Source organism: Trichechus manatus, unplaced genomic scaffold (genome assembly GCF_000243295.1).
Source record: "Trichechus manatus latirostris isolate Lorelei unplaced genomic scaffold, TriManLat1.0 scaffold00002, whole genome shotgun sequence".
Lineage (NCBI taxonomy): Eukaryota > Metazoa > Chordata > Mammalia > Sirenia > Trichechidae > Trichechus > Trichechus manatus.
The window spans coordinates 41,656,590-41,679,958 of record NW_004443938.1 but is presented as its reverse complement, the minus strand read 5'-3'; the positions used below and the strand labels follow the sequence as shown (position 1 = coordinate 41,679,958).

The 23,369-nt window shown below is 36.2% G+C and overlaps 1 protein-coding gene across 1 annotated transcript in view; it reads right to left on the bottom strand.

Moving 5' to 3' along the window:
• Positions 1-23,369, bottom strand: part of MOXD1 (monooxygenase DBH like 1) — a 106,461-nt gene that overhangs the window by 3,193 nt on the left and 79,899 nt on the right. The window contains exons 7-10 of the mRNA XM_004368978.1: positions 20,735-20,901; positions 19,109-19,300; positions 17,354-17,413; positions 14,933-15,075 (exon numbers count right to left, since the gene is read on the bottom strand). Of these exons, the coding sequence (XP_004369035.1) occupies positions 14,933-15,075; positions 17,354-17,413; positions 19,109-19,300; positions 20,735-20,901 (562 nt within the window). The remainder of the gene's footprint in view (positions 1-14,932; positions 15,076-17,353; positions 17,414-19,108; positions 19,301-20,734; positions 20,902-23,369) is intronic.

Below are 23,369 nucleotides of genomic sequence, written 5' to 3'. Positions count from 1 at the left end.
GTAGGCTTCTGGATATCATTTAACATTAACTTAGTCTTAGTCTGATCATTCTGGTCCTAGAGTCAATAGCATAGTTCTCTTGGCATATATATATATATATATACATAATTTCTATCATAGCAGGTTTTTTTTTTAATTATTATTTCCCGTATTCAGGATTTTCATACTATTATTGTCTCTCATGTAATGGACTACACCCTTTTCATGTATCCCATCTCCATTCTTTTTGTAGAATTTGTCATATCTAGTGAAGGAATGCTGCTCATTGGTCCAGTTGCGAGATTTTTGTTTTCTTTATGTTGAGGCTTAGTACATTCTGAAGGCTGTACTAAGCAGTATTATGATAAATGGAGAAGGGATTGAGGTTGTCAAGGGTTTCATTTTACTTGGACCACAATCAACACACATGGAAGCAGCAGTCAAGCCATCAAAAGACACATTTCACTGGGCAAATCTGCTGCAAAGACCTCTTTAGAGTGTTGAAAAGCAAAGATGTCACTTTGAAGACTAAGGTGCTCCTGACCCAAGCCATGGTATTTTCAATGGCATCATAGCATGTGAAAGCTGGACAATGAATAAGGAAGACTGAAGAAGAACTGAGGCCTTCGAACTGTGGTGTTGGTGAAGAATATTGAATGTACCACGGACTGCCAAAAGAACAAACAAATCTGTCTTGGAAGAGGTACAGCCAGAATGCTCCTTAGAAGCAAGGATTGCGAGACTACGTCTTACATACCTTGGACATGGTGTCAGAAAGGATCAGTCCCTGGAGAAGGACATCATGCTTGGTAAAGTACAGGGTCAGCCAAAAAGAGGAAGACCCTCAATGAGACAGACTGCCACAGTGGTTGCAACAGTGGGCTCAAGCATAGCAACAACTGTGCACAGGACCGGGCAGTGTTTTGTTCTGTGTACATAGGGTTGCTATGAGTTGGAACCAACTGGATAGCACCTAACAACAACAACAAAGTGAAGGAATGATAGGCTAGTGAAGGAATGGGGTAGTGGCTCTTCTGTGCCTCAACTGTAAATTGCAACAAATTGTGATATTAGCTGTATAAGTCATCAACATTAGCTTCAATTGTTGGGTAGCATTAACTTTTGTATTTCTAATTAAGAAAGTAACACAGCCTTTATAGAACTCAGAACTTGGACAGTTTAAGGTTACAATTTTTTTTCCTGAACTCATACATTAGGCCCTATCTGCTCTAATAATTTCATATTATAGACACTTTATTTTTCTTGTGTCAGAGTCTTTTCCCTTACTGTAACAACAGAACACTTCTGTTAAAGCTCATTTCTCACAAGTCTTTATTCAAGATGAAATCAGAGAATTGGAAGGCCCTATTGTTTAATTGGACTTGGCTAAAATTTTTATCTGAAGCCTCAGTTATCAGTTTAAATGATGAATCTTAAAAAGCATGTTGACATATTTCTTTGAGAACACAGATGCAACCAATTAGCCGCTTCATCTTGTTAGATAAGAAAAAAGATGAAGAAATATTTACAACACTTATAATAGTAATAATATAATAATAGCAATAGTAAAACAATCAACAATATTTGGAGTCTCTGGATGGTGTAAACAGTTAACGTGCTTGGCTGCTAATAGAAAGGTTAGCGGTTCAAGTCTACCCAGAGGCATCTTGGAAGAAAACCCTGGCGATCTACTTCCGAAAAATCAGCCATTGAAAACTCTATCGAGCACAGTTCCGTTCTGACACACATGGAGTGGCCCTGAGTTGGAATTGACTCCATAACAACCGGTTAACAACTGGTTAAATTAAACCTAAAATTTTTACTTGAGCTTCCATCAAAATCTATTTACTAAGGAAGCAAAAGTTCTTTCCTGTGTTATAAACATCTATTTTTATAATCCCAAGAATTGTTGACTTTAAATTTGAGACCTGAATGTTTGTTATTGCAATCTACAATTGGAGTAAAATAGTGTGTTTATTTAAAATTGTAAACTATGTTTATGGAGGTTGATTTTTATCAATTCAATGACTACTCCATGACTTCCTTAGTATGTAAGTGCTTGACTTCACCTAACACACAGAAAGTATGAAGACCATCTGTCTTGGCTTTCTCCCTCCAATCCTACTTAATAAATCTTGTGATTCTAACACACTCATTTTTAAAAAGCAGCATGACCTTGAGTTTTCCTCTGATACCATACGCTCGGTCAGCAGAAAGCAAACTGAATACTTGGTCTTCACAGAGTATAAACCACTTGATAATTCAGAACCCCCCAAGTTGATTTTCTTTTACTAGAACCTTTTCATAATCTAATGTACACACTGTACTTATAGAAGAAAATATTTGATGCCCACGTACCACATAGTACAAATGATAATAGTAACAGTTCATTTCAATTGAGCATTTACCATGTACCTGGCCCACTGTACAAACTACCTCATTCAATCCTCACCAAAACTCTGTGAGGAAGGATCGTATCATTATTTCCTTATTTATATGAAATGTGGAAACAGATTTAGGGAGGTACCTTGCTCAAGGTCACAGTTAATAAGCGGCAAACCAAAAATTTGAACCCAGGAATGTTTAACTGCATTATCAAAGTTTTAAACAGTATTCTATCTCTCAATTCATAGGCAAAAGTTTTATTTTTAATTAAAAGAATAAATTACTTCTGTCTGGTGAAAAACTTGACAGATATTGAGCTTAATGATTCCAATCATTATACATCCTATGGATATATCAAACTCATATGCAACTAAAAAAACTTTTCATTTATACTTTCAATTTTTTCCATGTCAATTCAGCAGAAACCCACATTCAAAAAAAAAAAAAAATCAAAACAATCCATAATAAAAAGTTTATCTAGATCAAAGCTAAAGACAGAGAAAAGAAAATATTGATTTGCAGAAAATTCAACAAAGGCCAAAAAGGAAACTCAGTAGCCCTAGGCATTCAAAAAAACAAAAACAAATCTATTGCCCTCGAGTAGATTCTGACTCACAGTGACCTTATAGGACAGGGTAGAACTGCCCCATAGGGTTTCCAAGGAGCGGCTGGCGGATTCACAGTGCTGACCTTTTGGTCAGCAGCCAAACGCTTAAGCACTGCGGGTGGAATAAAACGTCTGAATTTTCTGCAGTGTTTCTGGTAATAGTGAACAGTGTAATCATTATACATAGATGAAATATTAAGAAGCTTTGCTGCTATAATAGGTAAATTAGTATTTATTGAGATTGTACAGCATACAATGACAGAAGTAAAACCACATTTGTTAATAACTTATTATAGATGGAATGTAGAAGAGATCAAACCCAAGGATTCCTATATTGGAGACAATAATGAGACTGGGTGACCTGGGGGATGTGGTCACCAATTTCTCTGAGATGGTATCGTTAATGTGTCTCAAATTTACCTTCTCCCTTCTATTCCTACTAACTGTGTTCAGGCCCCTACCCTATAATAATATTACACTAACAAACTTCTTACTTCTTATCTCAACTCCTTCCAATCTACCCAAGACCATAGTTCCAGATTTTATTTATTTATTTATTTTTACAGTTGCCATCCAGAGGATTCTGACTCATGGCGACCCCATGTGTTAACTGTTTTTACCACCCAGGGACTCTACTTCCAGATGATCAGTTGCCGTCTAGTCAGCTCTGACTCATGGCGACCCCACGTGTGTCAGAATAGTACTGTGTTACATGAGATTTTCAATGGCTAATTTTTCAGAAGTAGATCACTACTTGTGAATGCCTGGGGCTATTGAATTTCTTCTGAGGCACCTCTGGGTGGACTCAAACCTCCAACCTTTAGGTTAGCAGCTACGCACGTTAACTGTTTGCACTACCCAGGAACTCCTCATTTCCAGATTCCCCCGGGAGAAAAGGGAAGACAGAAGAAGGACAAATCCTCCCTGAGGGACCAAATTACTGGGTTGAGGGCTGGGGACCAGGTCTTGGGGGACATCTAGCTCAACTGGCATAACACAGTTTATAAAGAAAATGTTCAACATCCTACTTTGGTGAGTAGCGTCTGGGGTCTTCAAAGCTTGTGAGCGGCCACCTAAGATACTCCTCTGGTCCCACCCTGTCTGGAGCAAGGAAGAATGAAGAAAACCAAAGACATATGGAAAGATTAGTCCAAAGGACTAACGGACCACAACTACCATAGCCTCCACCAGACCGGGTCCAGTACAACTAGACGTTGCCCGGCTACCACCACTGACTGCTCTGATAGGGATCACAATAGAGGATCCTGGACACAGTTAGAGAAGAATGCAGAACAAAATACTAACTTACAAAAATAGACCAGACTTACTGGTCTGACAGAAGCTGGAGAAACCCCCAGAGTCTGGCCCCCGGACATCCTTTTAACTCGGTACTGAAGTTACTCCTGAGGTTCACCCTTCAGCCAAAGATTAGACAGGCCCATAAAACAAAACAAGACTAAATGGGCATACCAGCCCAGAGGCAAGGATGAGAAGGCAGGAGGGGACAGGAAAACTGGTAACGGGGAACCCAAGGACAAGAAAGGGAGAGTGTTGACATGTTATGGGGTAGGCAACCAATGTTACAAAACAATATTGTATTAATTGTTCAATGAGAAACTAATTTGCTCTGTAAACCTTCATCTAAAGCACAACAAAAAAAGAAAAAGGATAAATCCTAAAAACTGAGTATTTTTCCTGAGTATTTTTCTTACAGAGTCTTAGCTTTCAACCAGAAACAGCTGACCTTAAAGTAGCAAGTTTAAGTTCTTCTGCTGTCTTCACTGGGGGGGGGGGGTTAGTTAGGAATACTAGCAAAGTTATACAACTTAAAAACAGTTACATTTTTGCACACCTGAGCCACAGATAAACATAAATAAAAGGTTTTATTTATCTCTGTAGTTGATAAGGGGCCCTGGTGGCACAGTGGTTGAGCATTCAGCTGCTAACCAAAAAGTCAGCAGATTGAATCCACCAACCTCAGAAACTGTATAGGGAAGTTCTACTCTGTCCTATAGGGTCACTATGAGTTGGAATTGACTTAATGACAACAGATTTGTTTTTGGTACTTGATGAAAACAAATACGTTAATATTATGATTTAACATTGATGGGTAATTTTCCTTTGTAAGTCCAACATAAACTCTAGGTTGTGTTTTTCTAAGAAGATAACAAAGGTTACTACAATACACAAGGGTCGAGTAAGTTTTGATTTTCCAGCAAAAATACAACATTTTATATTTGCAAGTTCAGACCAACCAATGGAAATTTTATAAGTTAAACGGATCCCTCTGCTTTATATAAATTGAAAAGCAGATGGAGGAAGGTAATCTGTGGTTACATTTGTTTTCTGAGACTCCCCGGAAGCTCCACTCCTGTTTTAAAAGGCTTATTGCTAGTCTCTTATTTGGCAGTAAAGGGAAGTGGAAAAGAAAAGAGATGGAAAATCTAAGCAAAGAAACAGTATCCTAAATGAAGCTACATCACAGACTCTCCCTCTACCAAGCAAATAAATAAATATGCAATCAAAAACTAGTAAAACAAACAAAAATTCATTACCAGACTTCCACTGCTGGCCATGTTGGAGTGAATGACACCAGATTTACTCTCATACTGTAAACAACTCAAAAACTGAACAAACTATATGAAAGAGCTGTTTTTGGACACTGAAAAACCTGCAGCACAGATCCACGACCCCCACATACACTTCTATGTAATGAACTCTATGTTCATCCTGGCTTTCTGCCTGGAGGCATTCTAGACCGAGATGCAGAAAGGGAGATTCCCAAGCAGAGAACTGCAATCTCGCTGAGTTAAGGAGACAAAGATCAGAATTAAGGGAGCCCGAGACAGAGTACTAGAAAGGATAAAACTACACGGAGAAAGCACTTTAGAAATCTGTATACGGATCCCCTGAATCTGTGATCAAGTAATTAAATTAAAAAAAAAAACAAACCCATTGCTGTCAAGCTGATTCTGACTCGTGGTAACCCCACATGTTACAGAGAAGAACTGCTCCTTATGGTTTTCTTGGTTGGAAATCTTTATGGAAGCAGATCGCCAGGCTTTTCTTTCATGGCATCACTGGGTAGGTTCGAATCATCAATCTTTAGTAGTTGAATGCAATCCATTTGCACCACCTTGGGACCTCCAAATTGACTATACATAGGGTAAAATTTGACAAGGTTGGGCAAAAAACAACTGGAAAATTGTAAGCCAAACAATTCCCAGAATTCATACAGTGCTGGCAGATATTCAAACTCCAATCAGCCATAATGCAGTGCTTTTGTTGAACACCCAGTCATTTAGCAGAAACCTGAGAATGGGTCAGGCCTTAGTAATAGAGCTAAATCAGCTAAAAGACCATTCTAGATACCCACTAACAAGGCTTTTTAAAGAAAAACAATCTAGTACTCATCAACATCAAACTCCCAATGTCCAGTATCCATATCTAGTAAAAAATTTATTAGACATGCAAATAAACATGTGTGACCCTTAACCAGGAGAAAAATTAATCAATACTCAGACATAAAAATGACAGAAATTAAAGAATTAGCACAATAGGATATTAAAACAGAAACAAGAAATATTATTAAGAAAACATACACAAAACCTCTATACAAAAAACTACAAAACAATGTTGAGAGAAATTAAAGAACACCAAAATAAGGAGATATACCATGTTTATGGATAAGAATACTCAATATTGTTTAGATGTCAGTTCTCCCAAATTGATCTAGAGATTCACAACAATTCCACCGAAATCTCAGCAGGCTTTTTTAAAAAGAAATTGTCAAGCTGATTTTAAAATATGTACGGAAAAGGACTGAACCTTGCATAGCTAAAACATTTTTAGAAAAAGAAAACAATGACAAAGTTTGGGGACTTAACAGCACACTCTCTTATTTCAAGTTTACTACTATAAAACTATAGTAATAAAGTGTGCATTACAGTAAAGCTAAACATGTAGAACAATGGAATAGAAAAGCAGGTTCAGAAATAGTCAATAAATAGTCAACTGATTTTCAACAAAGATACTAATGTAATTCAATAGGAAAAGGATAGACTTCTTTCATCAAATGGTTCTTGAACAACTTGATAACCATATAAAAATACAATGAACCTTTATATTTACCTCACACCACAAACACAAATTAATTCAAAATGGATCATCAACCTAACTGTGAAAGCTAAAACAAAAATTTTAGGGAAAAAATAGGAGAAAATGTTTACAACCTTGGATAGGAAAATTTTCTTAGACCAGATACCAAAAGCATGAAACAAATAAACACAATGATAAAAGTAACTTCAAAAAACCCAGTTAAGAAGATAAAAATCAAGACACAGACTGGGAGAAATTATTTGTAAATATATATCTGACAGAGGACTTCTATTTAAAATTTAAAGAACTCTTACAAACAAAAAACAAAAAAAACCATGCTAACAACTCAGTAATAAGGAAACAAATAACTCAAACAATGGACAAAAATTTGAACAGATGAACAGACAACTGCAAAGGGAACATATATAAACAATTAGTACCCATATAAAAAGAGTTAGTCATAGGGAAATGGAAATTAAACCTACAATGAGATACCACCACATAGCCATTAGAATGGAAGAATAGATAAAATTTAAAAGATTGAAAATACAATACATTGGCAAGAATGTGGAGCAAAAGGAACTGTTATACATTACTGATGAGAATATAAAATGGTACAACCATTTTGGAAAATATTTTGGTAGTCTTAAAAAGTAAATATAAACTTAGTATACAATCCACCGATTCCACCACTAGGTATTAACCCAAAGAAATTAAAACATATGTTCATACAAAGACTAATACATGAATGTTCATAGCAGCTTTCTTCATAGTAGCCAGGAACTGCAAACAACCCAAATGTCCTTCAATTGATAAATCGATAAAGTATGGTGTGTCCATACAAGGGAATACTACTCAGCAATTAAAAAAAGGAATGGATTGCTGATCACATACATAGATGAATCTTAGAAACATTATTCTTAGTAAAAGAATCCAGACACAAAAGATTACATATGCTATAATCCCATTTACGTAAAATTCTAGAAAAGATCAAACTCATATATAATGACAGAAAGCAGATTTGCAGTTTCTTGGGACTGTGTGTGGAAAGCGAGACTGTCTGTAAAGAGGCTTAAGAGAACTTTGTAGGGTGACAGAAAAGTTCTCTGTCTTGTTTGTCATGGGGTTTAACTTCTATACACATCTGATAAAACTCTTGTAGCAGTATACTTCAAATAAGTGCATTTTATTCTATGTAATATATACCTCAATTTGACCTAAAAAAAAAAAAAACAGAAATAAAAATGTATCATCAACAAGCAGACAAAGAACACAACATAATGCCATCAACTTTACAATCTAATCACTAAGGAAAGAAATTAGGAAATCTGACCCAACATAGCACAACTCCTTATCTTCTTCACATTCCCTGACTGAGGGAATAAATGTCGGTTGTATCCGGTAAAGGTGAATCTCCCTGGTAGAACAGAAGGTTCCAGGGCTGCACCAGATTTAACAGCATGATATAAGGCCTGGAAATTCCCCCATGCAAAGGGATTCAGCCTGAATTAGTTAGAAAACTTCCTCAAACAGATATTTAATAAAATCTCAGAAACAATCCATGCATTCTAATATAGAATAGAAAGTCTCATCCCTACCCCCAACAACCCTTTACCTTCCAAATATATAAAAGTGTGTACACAAAACAAATCACCCAAACCTTAAACCTTGGAGTAGAGAGAAAGAAAACTGATCTCAAATATGTTTGTAAGGAAGTCAAGAATGCACCTACATTGTATCAAAACGGAAAGAATTTTTGGATAGAAATCCCTCAACATATGGAAGAAATGACATAACAATCCTGAAAACATAGGGGCAAAAAGGAAACTGAATCACATTGCATGTAAAGAGACAGAAAAAGCTATCTAGAAGAAAATACAAACCAACTATACAGGAGAGAACTTCCACAAGTATTTTGTGCTGCAAGACTAATAAGAATATGAATTCAATTAAACAAGAGCGCCGAAATAAGATGGTAAAACGAGATTGGCTCAACAGGGAGATTGCAGACCTAAGGAAATAAATTTAAGACAAAATAAATTCAGCACCAAATAAATTAGAAGCAGAACAGTGAAACACTGAGTTACAAAAGAAAATGCTTGAGAAATATTGCAAGTAGATTAGAAAATTTTTTCATAGATATGATACAAGAAGATTTCCCTAAAATAAAGATGTGAATGTATGTTTGAAAGAACACTTTGTATTTTAAGAAAATTTGGTTCACAGTGCTCAACAATGAAATATGTTCAATTTTACTTATGAAATTTAAAGGCAAACAAAGAATCATTCCATTCACACAGGGAGATATCCCACAGGAAAGACAGTATAACCCCAAAATATTATATCCGGCCAAAATGCTGTCCAAGTATAACTGCAGAAATTCTCAAACTTGAAAGAACTCAGGGCATAAAGCACCCAGAAGCCCTTCTTAAGAAAATAAGTTTGTGGATAAAATCCTGATGAATCAAATTAAGCAATTCAAACATGTAAAAATCATATGAAAATTAAGGGCCATCATTAAATCTAATTAAATATAAAAGTTACATTAAATAATTGTGAGAATTATGGTTTCAGAAATAATGTAAATATTAACAAGCTGGAAATTATAAACAAATAAAAATAATAAATATTTGAAGGTGGGAGAAAATGTGAAAGTATTAATGCTCTCATGTTTCATGGTCTAAAATTGAAACATATAGCTTAAAAAAAAATGAGTCCAGCATTTTAATGTGTTTTATGATCTCTTTTCTCAACACATGAGAGCCCCTTTATGCTTTACAAAATATTCTGTCGGGTTTAAAAACACCAATAACAACATTAATTTGAAGTTCAACAACTGCTTCAGTTTTACTGTAGTTTTCTGTCCTCTGAGAAATTAGAACAAAATTAAAAGTCTATGTTTTGTTTAAAATAGTATAAACCAAAAAAACCCACTGCTGTGAGTCGGAATCGACTATAGAACAGAGTAGAACTGCCTCATAGGGTTTCTAAGGCTGTAAATTCTTATGGAAGCCAACTACCACATCTTTCTCCCATGGAGTAGATGGTGGATTTGAACCACAGACTTTTCAGTTAGTAGCTGAGCGCTTCAACAACTTCGACACCAGGGCTATTGTAATCTTCATAACAATATTTAATCTATTGATCTTTATATCTCTAACTATATACATACAAAGATGTCTGTAATAGCATTCAACTAATATTAGCAACCACTACCCATCTGTCAGTGAAAAAGAGGACGACTCTCAACGAGATGGATTGACACAGTGGTTGCAATAATGGGCTCAAGCAAAATGTCTGTGAGGATGGCGCAGGACCGGGCAGTGTTTCATTTTGTTGTTCATAGGGTCACTATGAGTCGGAACTGACTTGACGGCACCTAAAAACACCACCACCCATCTGTCAGTTCGTTGTACTGTGGTGGCTTGCACATTGCTGTTATGCTGGAAACTATGCCACCAGTATTTCAAATACCAGTAGAGTCACCCATGGTAGACAAGTTTTAGCAGAGCTTCTACACTAAGACAAACTAGTGAAGAAAGGCCTGGTTATCTATGTCCGCAAATTAACCAATGAGAACCCTACCGATCACCACAGAGTATTGTCTGATATAGTGCTGGAAGATGAGCCCCCTCAGTTGGAAGGCACTCAAAATACACAATGGCCACAACAATGGACTCCTGCATACCAACCATCAGGAAGATGGTGCAGGACTGGGCAACATTTCGTTCTGCTGTACATGGGGTCGCCATGAGTCAGTCAACTTGATGGCAGCTAACAATAACATTAGCCAAGTTTATTTCAAAGTAATGTAATTTGAGGTGTTTGCTTTTGCCTTCTTTAAAAAACTTTTTCTGCATTACCTAAATGCTTTATAATAAGCACATGTGATTTTTACACAATATAAAAATAAAGTGATTTTTCCTGCAAAGCAAAAGAGAAGCAACTCCCTTGATTCTTCTTCAGAAATAGAATAAATAACCCAGGAACTTTCCATCACACAAACCTCAGTAGGAGTTCGTAGACAGACAGTGTTGATGTGTGGTACAATAGAGAATCCACAATTTATCTAAATTCATTATGTATTCTGTTATGTGATCTTTGTGAGTTTTTCTGTCTTTCTTTAAGCCTTGCCAAATCTGTAGGGGGCAGAGAAAAATTGCATCCCCCAGAACAGACAATGAAATTGAGACAAAATATGGTTGTTTTTATTTTCCTACCAACTTGTCCTCTAACCCTAGGATTGCTACAGAATGTTTACAATAAAACACAGCACCTAATTAATCATTATATTAAAAACACAAGATAAAAGATTTTGGGTACCAGACTATATGATATTCCTTTTTAGTATTGCACCCTGAAACCAAATTAGCAATATCCCTTTGAGCAAGACAGAAAAAAGTATCCAAACCATTTTCTCTCCGTCTGATGTTTTAGCCAGCACCTTGTTGGTTTGGCCTTCAACATCATTTATGTCACTGTGATGATGAACTAGACTTAGAACTCTGATTTAGAATTAAAACATGTATTTTAAAATAGAGGCTCTTTTTTTACTTGTATTTTTGAAGAATAAATAAATTTAACCATGAAGTTAAATCGGTTTATGTGGGCAATGGCATCTGAAAACTGGCCTTGTTCTGTGAAGCAATTCACCCTCTTTCCAAATGATGAAAAACTCAACTTCCATATTTCCTGGGGCAGATCAAAAGTCGGGACACTGACAGGGCTTGTTGGGAAATGGGAGCTGAGCGTTTTGGGAGGCTTCATACAGGTTAGAACACAAAAGCTAATAACTGGGCCACAGAATGCATTTCATTCATTTTTGTAAACATCCAGCTTTGAATGTCCACCTTTCACATTTTCAAAAATTACTCTTGAATGCGAAAAGTTTCTTTTTCACTTCAATATATAAAAATTACTTCAAAAGGAAAAATGACTAAGTCTCAGTAAGGAATGATTTAATACCAATATTCAGAACAAGACTATATCTTATTTTCCATAGGATGACATTGTATCCGCTGAGATTTTATTTTTATTAATATTTTATTTATTTACTTGCATATATAATTATTTATTCTGTACATAAAGCCAGCAGCATATATGTGTAAGTCAGGAGATCAGAATACAAACCCTAGCTTCCTCATTCATTATACACTCTATGATGGTGAAAAATTTTTTCATCTCTTACTCTGTTTCATCCTCTGTAAAACTGGGATAGCATGTCTTGCTCTATCTGTCATAATTGTATAAATCAAAATGAAATCACCCACATGAAATACTTGGTAAACTACAGATCAATTTATATACGCCTTTTGCTATTTGTATTTATTACTTTGTTATTTTATTTGGTAGTCATTGGTTGTTTGGCTAGGAACTCAGTAGAACATATCTCTTAATGGTAAGTTTAACTAAGAAAGCAGAGTGTTCTTATATTCATAATTTATAATCTATTTATGTGAAAAAAGTAGACAATATTTATGTTCTTCTTCAGCATCTCATCTTCACATCCTCATTAAGTGGCTTTTTAGTCTCCCCTTAAATATACTCCCTCAAAAATTTATGTGTAGCCTTGGCTAATTACATCAGTCTCCTTCATTTTGAAAAGTTATAATCATTAGAAAATTCTTCCTTATATTAAAACAAAATCTACCATCCCTAAATTTCTAATCATCCTAATTCTTCTCTCCAGTATTACTAAAAATAGACAAAATCTTTTTTTTTTTTTTTTTTTTTTACATTAGCCTTAATACATGCACAACAGAATTCTCAGTTTCTGCTTCAAACGTGTTCACCTAACACTATTCACACATCACCATTGGGCCTTTATTTTTCTCTTTCCCTTATCACCTCCTTGAGATGCAATCTGTCAAAAAGTCCTGTAGGTGTTTCCTTCAAAAGATAACATGAACATAACCACTTCTCATCAACTCTAGTGCCACCACCTTGGTCCAAGGTACCAGCACCTCTCAACAGGACAATGAAAAGAGTCTCCAGATCTATATTCTTTCCAATCTTGCCTTCCTAGTGTCCCTATAAAAACAGCAATCAAATCGACTTTGTTTATACCATAAACGGCTTCTCTTTGCACTTAAAACCCGAAGTCCTTATGCTGCCTACAAAGTCCTACATGATCTGGTTCCATTTGCTCTCATATCTCCTCATTTATTTCTGCCTTACTTCACTACTCCAGCCAAACTCACCTTCTTGTTGTTTCTTGAACACGCTAAGTTCACACCCACCTGAATGCCATCACACTGGTTTTTCTCTCTGTTGTAGAATATACTCGTGTATCTTTCTAAAGATGGCTCCTCATCATTTAGGTCTCTGCTCAAACATCACCTCCGCAGAAGACCTTCACCACTCTGTTGGGAATGGCCACACTTCCTTCACTGTCTCAACTGTCTCCATAACATCTACCACTAACTTGTTTTTATTTATAGTTGTTTGTTTATTACCTCTCCTCCCTCTAGAATGTAATCTCAAGGGGGCAGGAATAATATTTATCTTGTTTATTATTTTAGCTTTAGTGGTTTCTATGATATGCATTTGTGTTGAAAAGGGTCAGCATAGTAGGCCTGAAACTGCTACCCTTAGAAATGTTCTCCTTGCAAGGCTGAGCCTTGGCTGGTGTTAGGGATTGTGTTTTGTGTTGTAAATCCTAACTGCTATACCTGTGGCTGTAATCCCTTGTGGTAATGGGTTTCCTTTTTATGTTAATCAGGCAGTATTAGTGCAGGGTGTGTTTTAAGTCAATCTCTTTCAAGATATAAGAGCAGAGATGGGGGAAGATAGAGGCAGGCCACATGAAGATCACCAAGGAGCTGAGGAACAGAAGGTCAAAAGACAAGGACCTTCCCCCATAGTAGACAGAGAGAGAAAACCTTCCCCTAGAGTCCACGGCCTGAAAGACTTCTAGCCTCCTAAACTGTGAGAAAGTAAATTTCTGTTTGTTAAAGCTACTCACTTATATTTCTGTTATAGCCACACTAGGAGCCCTGGTGGCGCAGTGGTTAAGCACTCGCCTGCTAACCGAAATGTTGGCTGCTGGAACCTACCAGTCACTTCATAGGAGAAAGATGTGGCAGTCTGCTTCCATAAAGATTTACAGCCTTGGAAATCCTATGAGGCAGTTCTACTCTGTCCTATAGGGTCGCTACGAGTCAGAATTGACTTGACGGCAGTGAGTTTGGTTTCGCTTTCTAGGTAACTAAGACAGCTGGCATCTGGGAACTTGAATAGTAAACAGTTCCCTACACTGACATAAAACTTCACCTAAATGATTAGAGTGGCTCACTGTGCCTAGGCTATTTGTATAAACAATGTGGTTTATGCTGAATACCTGTTTTCCTTCTGGAAGTCTAGAATTTTGGTACGTACAGAGGATGCCTACGTGACCAGCCTCCAACAACCTCTCAGGACACTGAGTCTCTAATGAGTGTCCCCATTAGATAAACTGCGTACATACTGTCACAATTAGGTGCTGGTGGAATTAAGCATATCCTGTGTGATCCCACTAGAAGACTATTGGAAGCTTGCACCTACTTTCCTCTGGGCTTTGCCCTGTGTGCCGATTTCTTTAGTTGATTTTGCTTTGTATTCTTTCACCTTAATAAATGTTAGCCATGAGTATAACTAAGTGCTGAGTCCTGTAGATCCTCCTAGCAAGTCACGAAACCTGGGGTGGTCTTGTGGACCCATGACACAGCAACTAAGAAGCTTACCTCGTTCCCCTAAGTTCAAAATAATTGAATGTAACAGCACATAAAAGAATCCCATAGCAAGGTAATGAATCCAATAAAAAAAATAAAACCCGTCTTTCTCTAAAGTATATTACCCATACCAGGAAATCCATTTACTACTTACGTGACTGGCCTGTAGATCTCCTTAACACCAATGAACTGAAGTTGTTCCATAATGTCTGGAATACTTGCACATCGAGTAAGATTAATTCTTGGGTAATAAAGAAGGTAGGAGAGACACATTTCATTCCTGGTGCTTAGTCCTCCCTGAAATTGGAGATATTTTATGTAGAAAAGTAAATGCTCCACCAGCTGTGACACTTATAACACTCAAGCCACTAATGTCACACTGTTCCTTCCAACACTGTATGTAACATAATATATCTTAAAGCTAAGAGTAATAATCTAAATGACAATTTGGCTTTTAAGAAGGTAGTGACACATTTAAAAATTAATAGAATTATTTCCATCTCTAAAAAGTTGCTTTTTAACTAACCTAATAACCTCCTTAAGGTTCTATTTATATGATGTAAAATTCTCAGCATAGTGAACATTTCAGAGGTTCATGGGGATGGTTTGCTTAACATTATACCAATCGGTTTGATAGAATTTTTGCTTGATTTTCACTGAGTGTTCTATAAACTTGTCCTCATGTGTATAAACATCAGTACTACATACTGTAGGGGACACAGATTTCACATTTTGAATATAAGTAAATGAATTATCTACTAAAATTAATTACCATAGCTTTAATAAGCCTGAATATGCAGTAGCTCATTTCCCATCTTGTTTTTCTTTTGTATAATGTATTTCTTATTCTTAAGGAGCCCTGGTGGTATGGTTTTCACATTTTTGGCTGCTAACTGTATGGTCAACAGTTTGAACCCACCAGTCACTCTGTAGAAGAACGATGTGGCAGTCTGCTTCCATAAAGTTTGCTGCCTTGGAAACCCAACGGGGCAGTTCTACTCTGCCTATAAGGTCACTATGAGTCAGAATCGACTTGACAGCAACAGGTTTGGGTTATTGCCTATTCTTATACCTTTGCTCTTTCATGTAGATTTTAGAATCAACTTGCTCCATGTGAAAGCAAAAACTGTAGAATTTTTAGAAAATAAAAGATAGGAGAAAATCTTTGCAACCTTGTGCAGGTGAAGATTTCTTAGATAGGATACCAAAAGTCCAAATCATAAATCTCTTGGACTTTTTTGAAACGGAATTACATCAAATTTATAAATCAATTTGAATAGAAAGGATGTCTTTATTTTACTGAGCTTTCTGATCCATGAACATGGCATCTCTTAATTTCTTTAGGTGTACATTAAAATCTCTCAATAGAAATTTATAATTTACTTCCACAGAGATCAAATGCATCTTATGTTAGATTTTATTTCTATATAATTTACCATTTTAAGTTCCATTTTCTTGCAGACAGTTGCTTGAGCACTAAAATGCAATTCATTTTATATTTTACCAATTTTGGCAAGAGGTTTGAAGAAGAAAATCACTGTATCTGTGAATAATGTGTTTGAGTCTTCATTTACGGTCCTATACCTCATTTTTTTCTTTTCCAGCAAAATGTTGAATGGAAGCAGTATTAATCAATATTCTTATCTTCTTTCAGATTTTAAAGAAATGCTTCTAGTATTTCATTAAGTTTGATATTTTCTATAGATTTTTTTATAGCTAGGTTTTATCTGATTAAGGCAATTCCTTTCTATTCTTGGTTTGTTAAACATCTTTTTTTCATGAATGACATAAATTTTATGAATGCCTTTTCTACCACTAGTGAAATGATCATATGTCTTTTTCCTTTAATCTCTTAACGTAGAATGACGTTCATATATTTTCTAATTTAAGCCAATTTTCCATTCCTTAGCTAAACCAAAATTGTTCCTAACATTACATTTTTTATATATAATCTTTTTTATTCGAAAGATATTTCCATCTAGTGCATGTTATTGGCTTCTCTCATACTGTCCTTATCAAGTTTTTGTATTAAGATTATGTCAGCTGCATAAAATAGAGTTGGTGGAAGGTGCTCCCTCTTTTTGGGTTCCCTGGAAGAGATTGGATGAGGCATGAATTATAAATATTTGGTAGAACTCCCCATTAAATCTGTTGGCACAAGATTTCTCTTTGAGTCACATGCCCCAAGGTCAGGGAAACAGAAATTCTTTCTTTTGAAGTCTTGATTTGTCTGATTAAGTCCAGACTCAAGCAGACACTCATTAAATGACCATAAGTCTCTTCTTAATAATATTTGGTGAGGCGAAGACTAGAAGACGAAGGGTAACTTTTCGTAAAAGAATCAATAAATTATATTGCACATATTACCAGAGTATCATTAGTTAATATCAAGTCTGATAAAAAGCTAAAATAGCTCTGATTTCACTTTTACAATATTGCATGCTCAAGACTTTTTATGAATTTTGTTTCCAAATGGGAATACTGTTTTACTTTTTTTTTAATTCTTCTAAAATTAAAGTTTATTCCTCCATCTTCAGAAATGAATTTTAATAATAATTTTTAAAAAGTTTCTTACCCAAGTCATTCGTGCTCTATCTTGTGTGTTGTAGCGACACTCCGTAATTAGGTTATCTCCCTAAAACATAAAAGTAAAAGCTTTCAGATTGAAGCTTTATGCTGTTTTATTTATCCAATACATATGTAGGTCAACAGGTAATATTTGCTGTATGAATGGATGCATCAAGTAATTTGATTCAGGAGAAGGTCTTTGATCTATTTAATTCTAGGACCGTTAAAGCAACCTAGCTAACAAACAAATAAGGTTCTCTGCGTTCAGGCCAGACACTGTCACTTATGAACTGCATGACCTTAGGTAAGGACCTGAACCACACGAGCACAATTTGTTCATCTAAATAATGATGAAAATAGCACTTACTTTTCACCACTATTATGAGGAGATTAAATGATATAATGCATGTTTAGCACAGATTAAGCACTTAACAAATGTTAGCGATAGATACTATTGTGTTTACTTCTTCATTTGCATTATTTCCTTTGAAGGTTTTTAGCTATGTCTTTATTTCCTTACCACATAATTGTGAGGCAAATTAATAGTAATTTGTTGTTCTAGTGCCTTCCAACCTTTTAAACATTACAGTATAAACAGAAAAGACTATGTTTATGGTTCACCACTCAGGTAAACAGAGGAGGCTGCTCACGGGCCAGACGCAGCCAGCCTTGGGCACTAGCTTCCCTAGTACACATGCTCCCCACCTGACTCTCAGAGGACCCCAAGATCAGTACCTCAATGCACATATACCCTACTTGTGGTATACCAGTTAGGAAACTCCAAGATAACACAATAAAGCTGGTTGAGAAGCCCCAAGACAACACAATACAAGACAGTATAGCCATTACGAATCTTGAAGGATCATCTTTCCACTCCTAGGGTATGACAAAGAATTTCTCAAAGGAATATAGACCCAGAGCTGGATTTAAGGGATAATCATTAGAAAAAAAGAGGGACTCTCTCCTCTTCCTAACCTCCTTCTGCTTTCTCACCTTCTCATCTAATACCATATTGTGTTATGCCTTCTTCCTGATAGCTCATCCCATTTACAAATCCCATCCTCAGCATCATGTAGAAAAGATATTGATATTACTCTTGTTTCATAGTGTAAGAATTTGGTACATTTAGGAGTGGAATAAAGGTAGAAAATTATACGATGATTAAGCCTGTATTATTATGCAATAAAAAAATTAACAAGATAAAGAATCACAAAAGTAAAAAAAAAAAAAAACTTTCATTCTCATAAGTCATAAGAGTCTTTTCCATCCTTGCACCATAACCCTAAGTACTGTTGCAAGTTGGATTACACAGCATAGTGTAATTAGCTAAGTCCGAATACCTTTGTCAAATGAAAGAATTATCATTATATTCATTTTTACTGAAATTAAACTTCTAAAAATTATTCTATCTATTCAAGATGGCATAAGAAAACATCTGATTCTACTATTACCACAATTGCAACCCAAAGGATTCCTAAAGTCGAATCAGAAAACAATAACATTTTGTGCTCACAATCTAAGTCCATTTTTAAAATCAACAAACCGAACTGCCCCTGGGAACATTAAGATAAATGAGTTTCAATTTTGGAAAACAGAACAAACACATTCCATCTGGGTTGTGCAACACCCGTGGTGGGTGGCTTTAAAAATATGGATATGATGAGCCACTAATTTCACTAGTAGAAACCTTACTAAATCTCAGCAAATAAAAGTCTCATGAATTTTTATAACATTCAGTGAAAAAGAACAAAAACATTCATACTGGTAAGATTGTTTGCTCTTCCTTTAGATACTGAAACTCCTGGAAATTGAAGTCAAAATCATCATCATAAGCGAGTAATTTCATCTCCTCCCCTTTTCGAAAATGACGCAACCTGATTCCTCTGCCAGCCAGGTGAGCGTGGAGCAGAACAGCAAACACATGGACTCCACTTGGCTTTTCAGCTTCCAGAGCCTGCGGGGGACACAGAGGAAGACCTGATTAGTCCAAACATGTGCATGTTCAGACAGTTTGTGTTTGAAGGTAGTTGGAGGGACAACTGAGAAGAATAGCTAAAGAAATTTGAGTAAATGTGCAACATTTTAATTTGGATTTTTCATGACTTATGACTAACAACATGGTCTTTGTGATACAATATTTGGCAGGAGAAAAGAAAGGGAACTAACGCTTCCTGAGGTCCGTTTCCTAAATATTATCTTTCTTTTCCTTCTTTTAGAAGGTAAAGGGGTAGTCAAAACTCTAGCAAAAGGATTTCAGTATGTTACTAACCTGCAAATCCCAGTTCTTAAGGGGACAAACTATTCTCACTTTTCCAAATGAGAAAACAACAGAGGGTCAGTGGAAATAAGAGAATTGTCCATGGTCCTACAGCTAGTAAATAATGTCATGGCAATTTGAATCATGGTCTAAGTATCTCAGGAGAACATTATCTTTCTAATTCACCAGCCTGCCATACTGTCCACTGCCAAGGATAATGTGACCCATAAAGAATATGAGCCATACTGAAATATATTCTGGAAGAAAAGTATAAACAGAAGCAATTATTATTAAATATATATATGGTTTTCTCTTATCCAATTTATATTTTATTATTAGCTATTCTTCCTCTTTGGTTAAAGAAGGGAAGGAAACTGTAAAGCAGAGCAAAAAAAGGAAAAATATATTAAAATGAATGAAGGAAAAAATGAATATGAATAAAAGGTAAAATAAAAAAGAAAAAGAGACAACACAAAGGTGGAAATTGTAAAAGATAAAATAAAGTGCCCAATATGAAATAAACCAAGGAGGAAGGAATAGGAAGAAAAACACCCTGGAAGTTATTCTTCTCCTCAGAATTCCACTCCCTGATGGCACAATGGTTAAACACTGGGATGCTAAGCAAAATGTTGGAGGTTCGCACCTATGAGCTACCTTCTGGGAGAAAAGACCTGGCAATCTGCTCGCGTAAAGATTTCAAAACCAAAAAGCAAACTCATTGCCACAGAGTCAATTCCAATTCATAGAGGCTCTATAGGACAGAGAAGAACTGCCCTATAGGGTTTCCAAGGAGCGGCTGGTGGATTCGAACTGCCAACCTTTTGGTTAGCAGCTGAGCTCTTAACCACTGCGCCACCAGGACTCCCCCGTAAAGATTACAGCCTAGGAAACCCTATGGGGCAATTCTACTGTGTCCTATAGGGTCTTACCTGACTTGACAGCGCACAACGACAACTACAGCCTTCAATATTGAAAAAGGCAATCAAAGGTCCTGCTAAAATTTTAACGGATTCACAATGTGCTGACTAGAAAGGGATGAATAATTAACAAGCATAGAGTTTTTACAACATAGTTTTCTAAGAACATCAATGTATCTGTAAATAGCAACTCATAGACTCAGAAGCTGCCTACCTCTTCTAGGCATTCCAGAGTGCAGTGACCCTCAGACTGGAACTCAGGCATCCCTGGAGGTATGGTATGGAAGAGGCTTACCCAGAGGCCAGCCTCAATCACCCCGGCATCGTATTTCCTTATATCAGTTGTATGAAATAACCTCAGTCCCGAATTATCTATTAATCCTGGAACAAGAGCACGAAAGTAAAACTGAGTTTGAGTGCTTAAAAAAGTTCTCCATATTCAGTTGAAATGGGCTCATTAATTTTCCTTAAAATCTCACAATGGGAGTTGAAGACAATGGTGATGGAATAATTTGGAAAAGAATATTGAGAACAGCAGCACAACTGGAAGAACGTAATCGATGTCACTGAATTGTACATGTAGAAATTTTTGAAATAATGGTGTATCTTTGGCTATGCATATTTTCACCAAAAAAAAAAGTTCTCCAAGGTCAAGAAGGGAGAGTGTTGACATGTCATAGGGTTGTTAACCGATGTTATAAAACAACACTGGTACTGACTGTTTACTGAGAAACTATTTGTTCTGTAAATCTTCACCTAAAGTACAATCAAAAAAATTAAAAAAAAAATCTCACAATGGAAAGGAATAAAATCAGAGATTGACAGGAGACAACATTCAGTGTCACAGACATATTGTCTGCAACCACTTTGGACTCACACAGCATGGGAGAAATGTTTGTTATCCAGCTGATACACTCCACAAGTCTCTCACATGGCAAAATTAAAATTCTAAAATCATTTATTAGGATATAGAATAACTCAGCAAAAGTTGTATCTTATATTGTTCTGAGGCGAAGTTCAATGATATTTACTTAGAGGTGAAAGTCCTTTGGTCCAGAAGCTATCTGTTGATGGAGAAAAGTACTAAAGATTAACTTTCTCTTTTTATACTTTATCACTATTCTTTTAGTCATCCAAAAAAACAGTCATTCAATAAATAGTTATTAAGAATCTATTATGTGTGCAGCACTATATTAGGTTCTGTGGAGGTAAGAAATAAGTAAGACATACTTATTGCTATCACATAAGCTATCATAAGGAGGAAACTGAGTCCCAGACACTTCATTAATCTATTGTACTAACTATGAAATTAACTGACTTCCTTCTGCAGTGATTTACCTATCTATGACTACCAAACTGACCCTTTCCCTTCATTCTGCTTTTTCATCTTCTTTAAATTGATCAGCTTCATCTACTGATCACTAATCCCTCTTTGTTAAATACCAAGTCTTTATACTATTTCTCATTTAATATTATACATCCCACAAACTTACACCCACACACACATATTTAGAAAATATCCATTACTTTGAATGCTTTAGGGCATCATGAATTCTTATAATTAACTATCCCAATAATTATCCTAGGAAATCTGTATCTCTCAACCTCTTTAACAGCTTTGAAAAAGTGCAAGCTTCCCCTGCTTAGTGGTTTGTTATTATGAACATACATTAATTATTTGTTGTTGACTTGGGTTTGTTCAGATCTCTAGGATAACCATGAGGAAGCACTGTAATGATTAAAAACACTGGCTCTGGAGCTGACTTCCCCGGCTTTAAATCCTAGCTCTGCTGCTTACTAGGTGTAAAAACCAAACCAAACCTGTCACCATCGAGTCAATTCTGACTCATAGCGACCCTTGGGAAAGTTACCTAATCTTTCTGTGCTTCAGTTTCCCAATCTGTAAAATAGCCTTAAAAGCAGTAGTACTACCTCATAAATCTCACATGAGGCTTAAACGCAAAGTGCTTAGAACAGTGTTTGGCACAAATTAAGTACTCAATAAATGGCAGCTGGTCCATAAGCTCCTTGAGACTAAAGAGTGCATTTTTTCATCTTTGTATCTCTAGTGTCTGGTGGTCAGACATATATAGGGACTCAACCTTTTATTAAATAAATAAATCATGAAAATAAATTCTTCTATTATTACCAGTGCACATACAAATGTACATTACAATGGGGATTGTCTATCACGACTCTAGAATATTCTTTGGACATATCTTAGACAATTTTATTTTGTCTTTTCTGTATTTTTAACCTACCTCCTTCTTATAGCAGATAGCGAAAAAGTAAGGAAGAATTCCAGTTGGGTTTTCTTGTAGTTAGGTTCGTTCATTGCATTAGACGTTTGGACTGCTAATCTATCATCTAGTGAAACAAAGTAATAGTTTACTAAATAAATAAAAAATGCTTACTGAAAAGAACTTTTCTAGGACTTCTGGCAAAATGGCGCTCTAGGCAGAAGCACCATGCCGTCCCTCCATAGCAAAGATCCAAAAAACTAAGCCAAACAGAAAACAGCAATCCTGAAACCCTAAACCAACAAATGAAGAGATGAAGAACTCAGACAAGTACCAGTGGAGTGAGAAAACTGACAGAGAACAGAGAGCAAGGAGAGATTCATGCAGAGGTGCCCTATCAGCTAATGTAGCACGGATCTGCCATCTTGGACTCCTATCAGAGATCAGCAAATAGGGGGTATGAGAAAGCAGCTTCACGGAGCTTCCAGCGGGAGACAGAACAACTGGTAATTTGCAATATACGCTTTCCCACCCCCCACTCTTCTTCACCCCCACACAGCCTCCTCTGCTTCCCACGGCCACAGTCTCATGTCTGGGAAGCACCGGCTG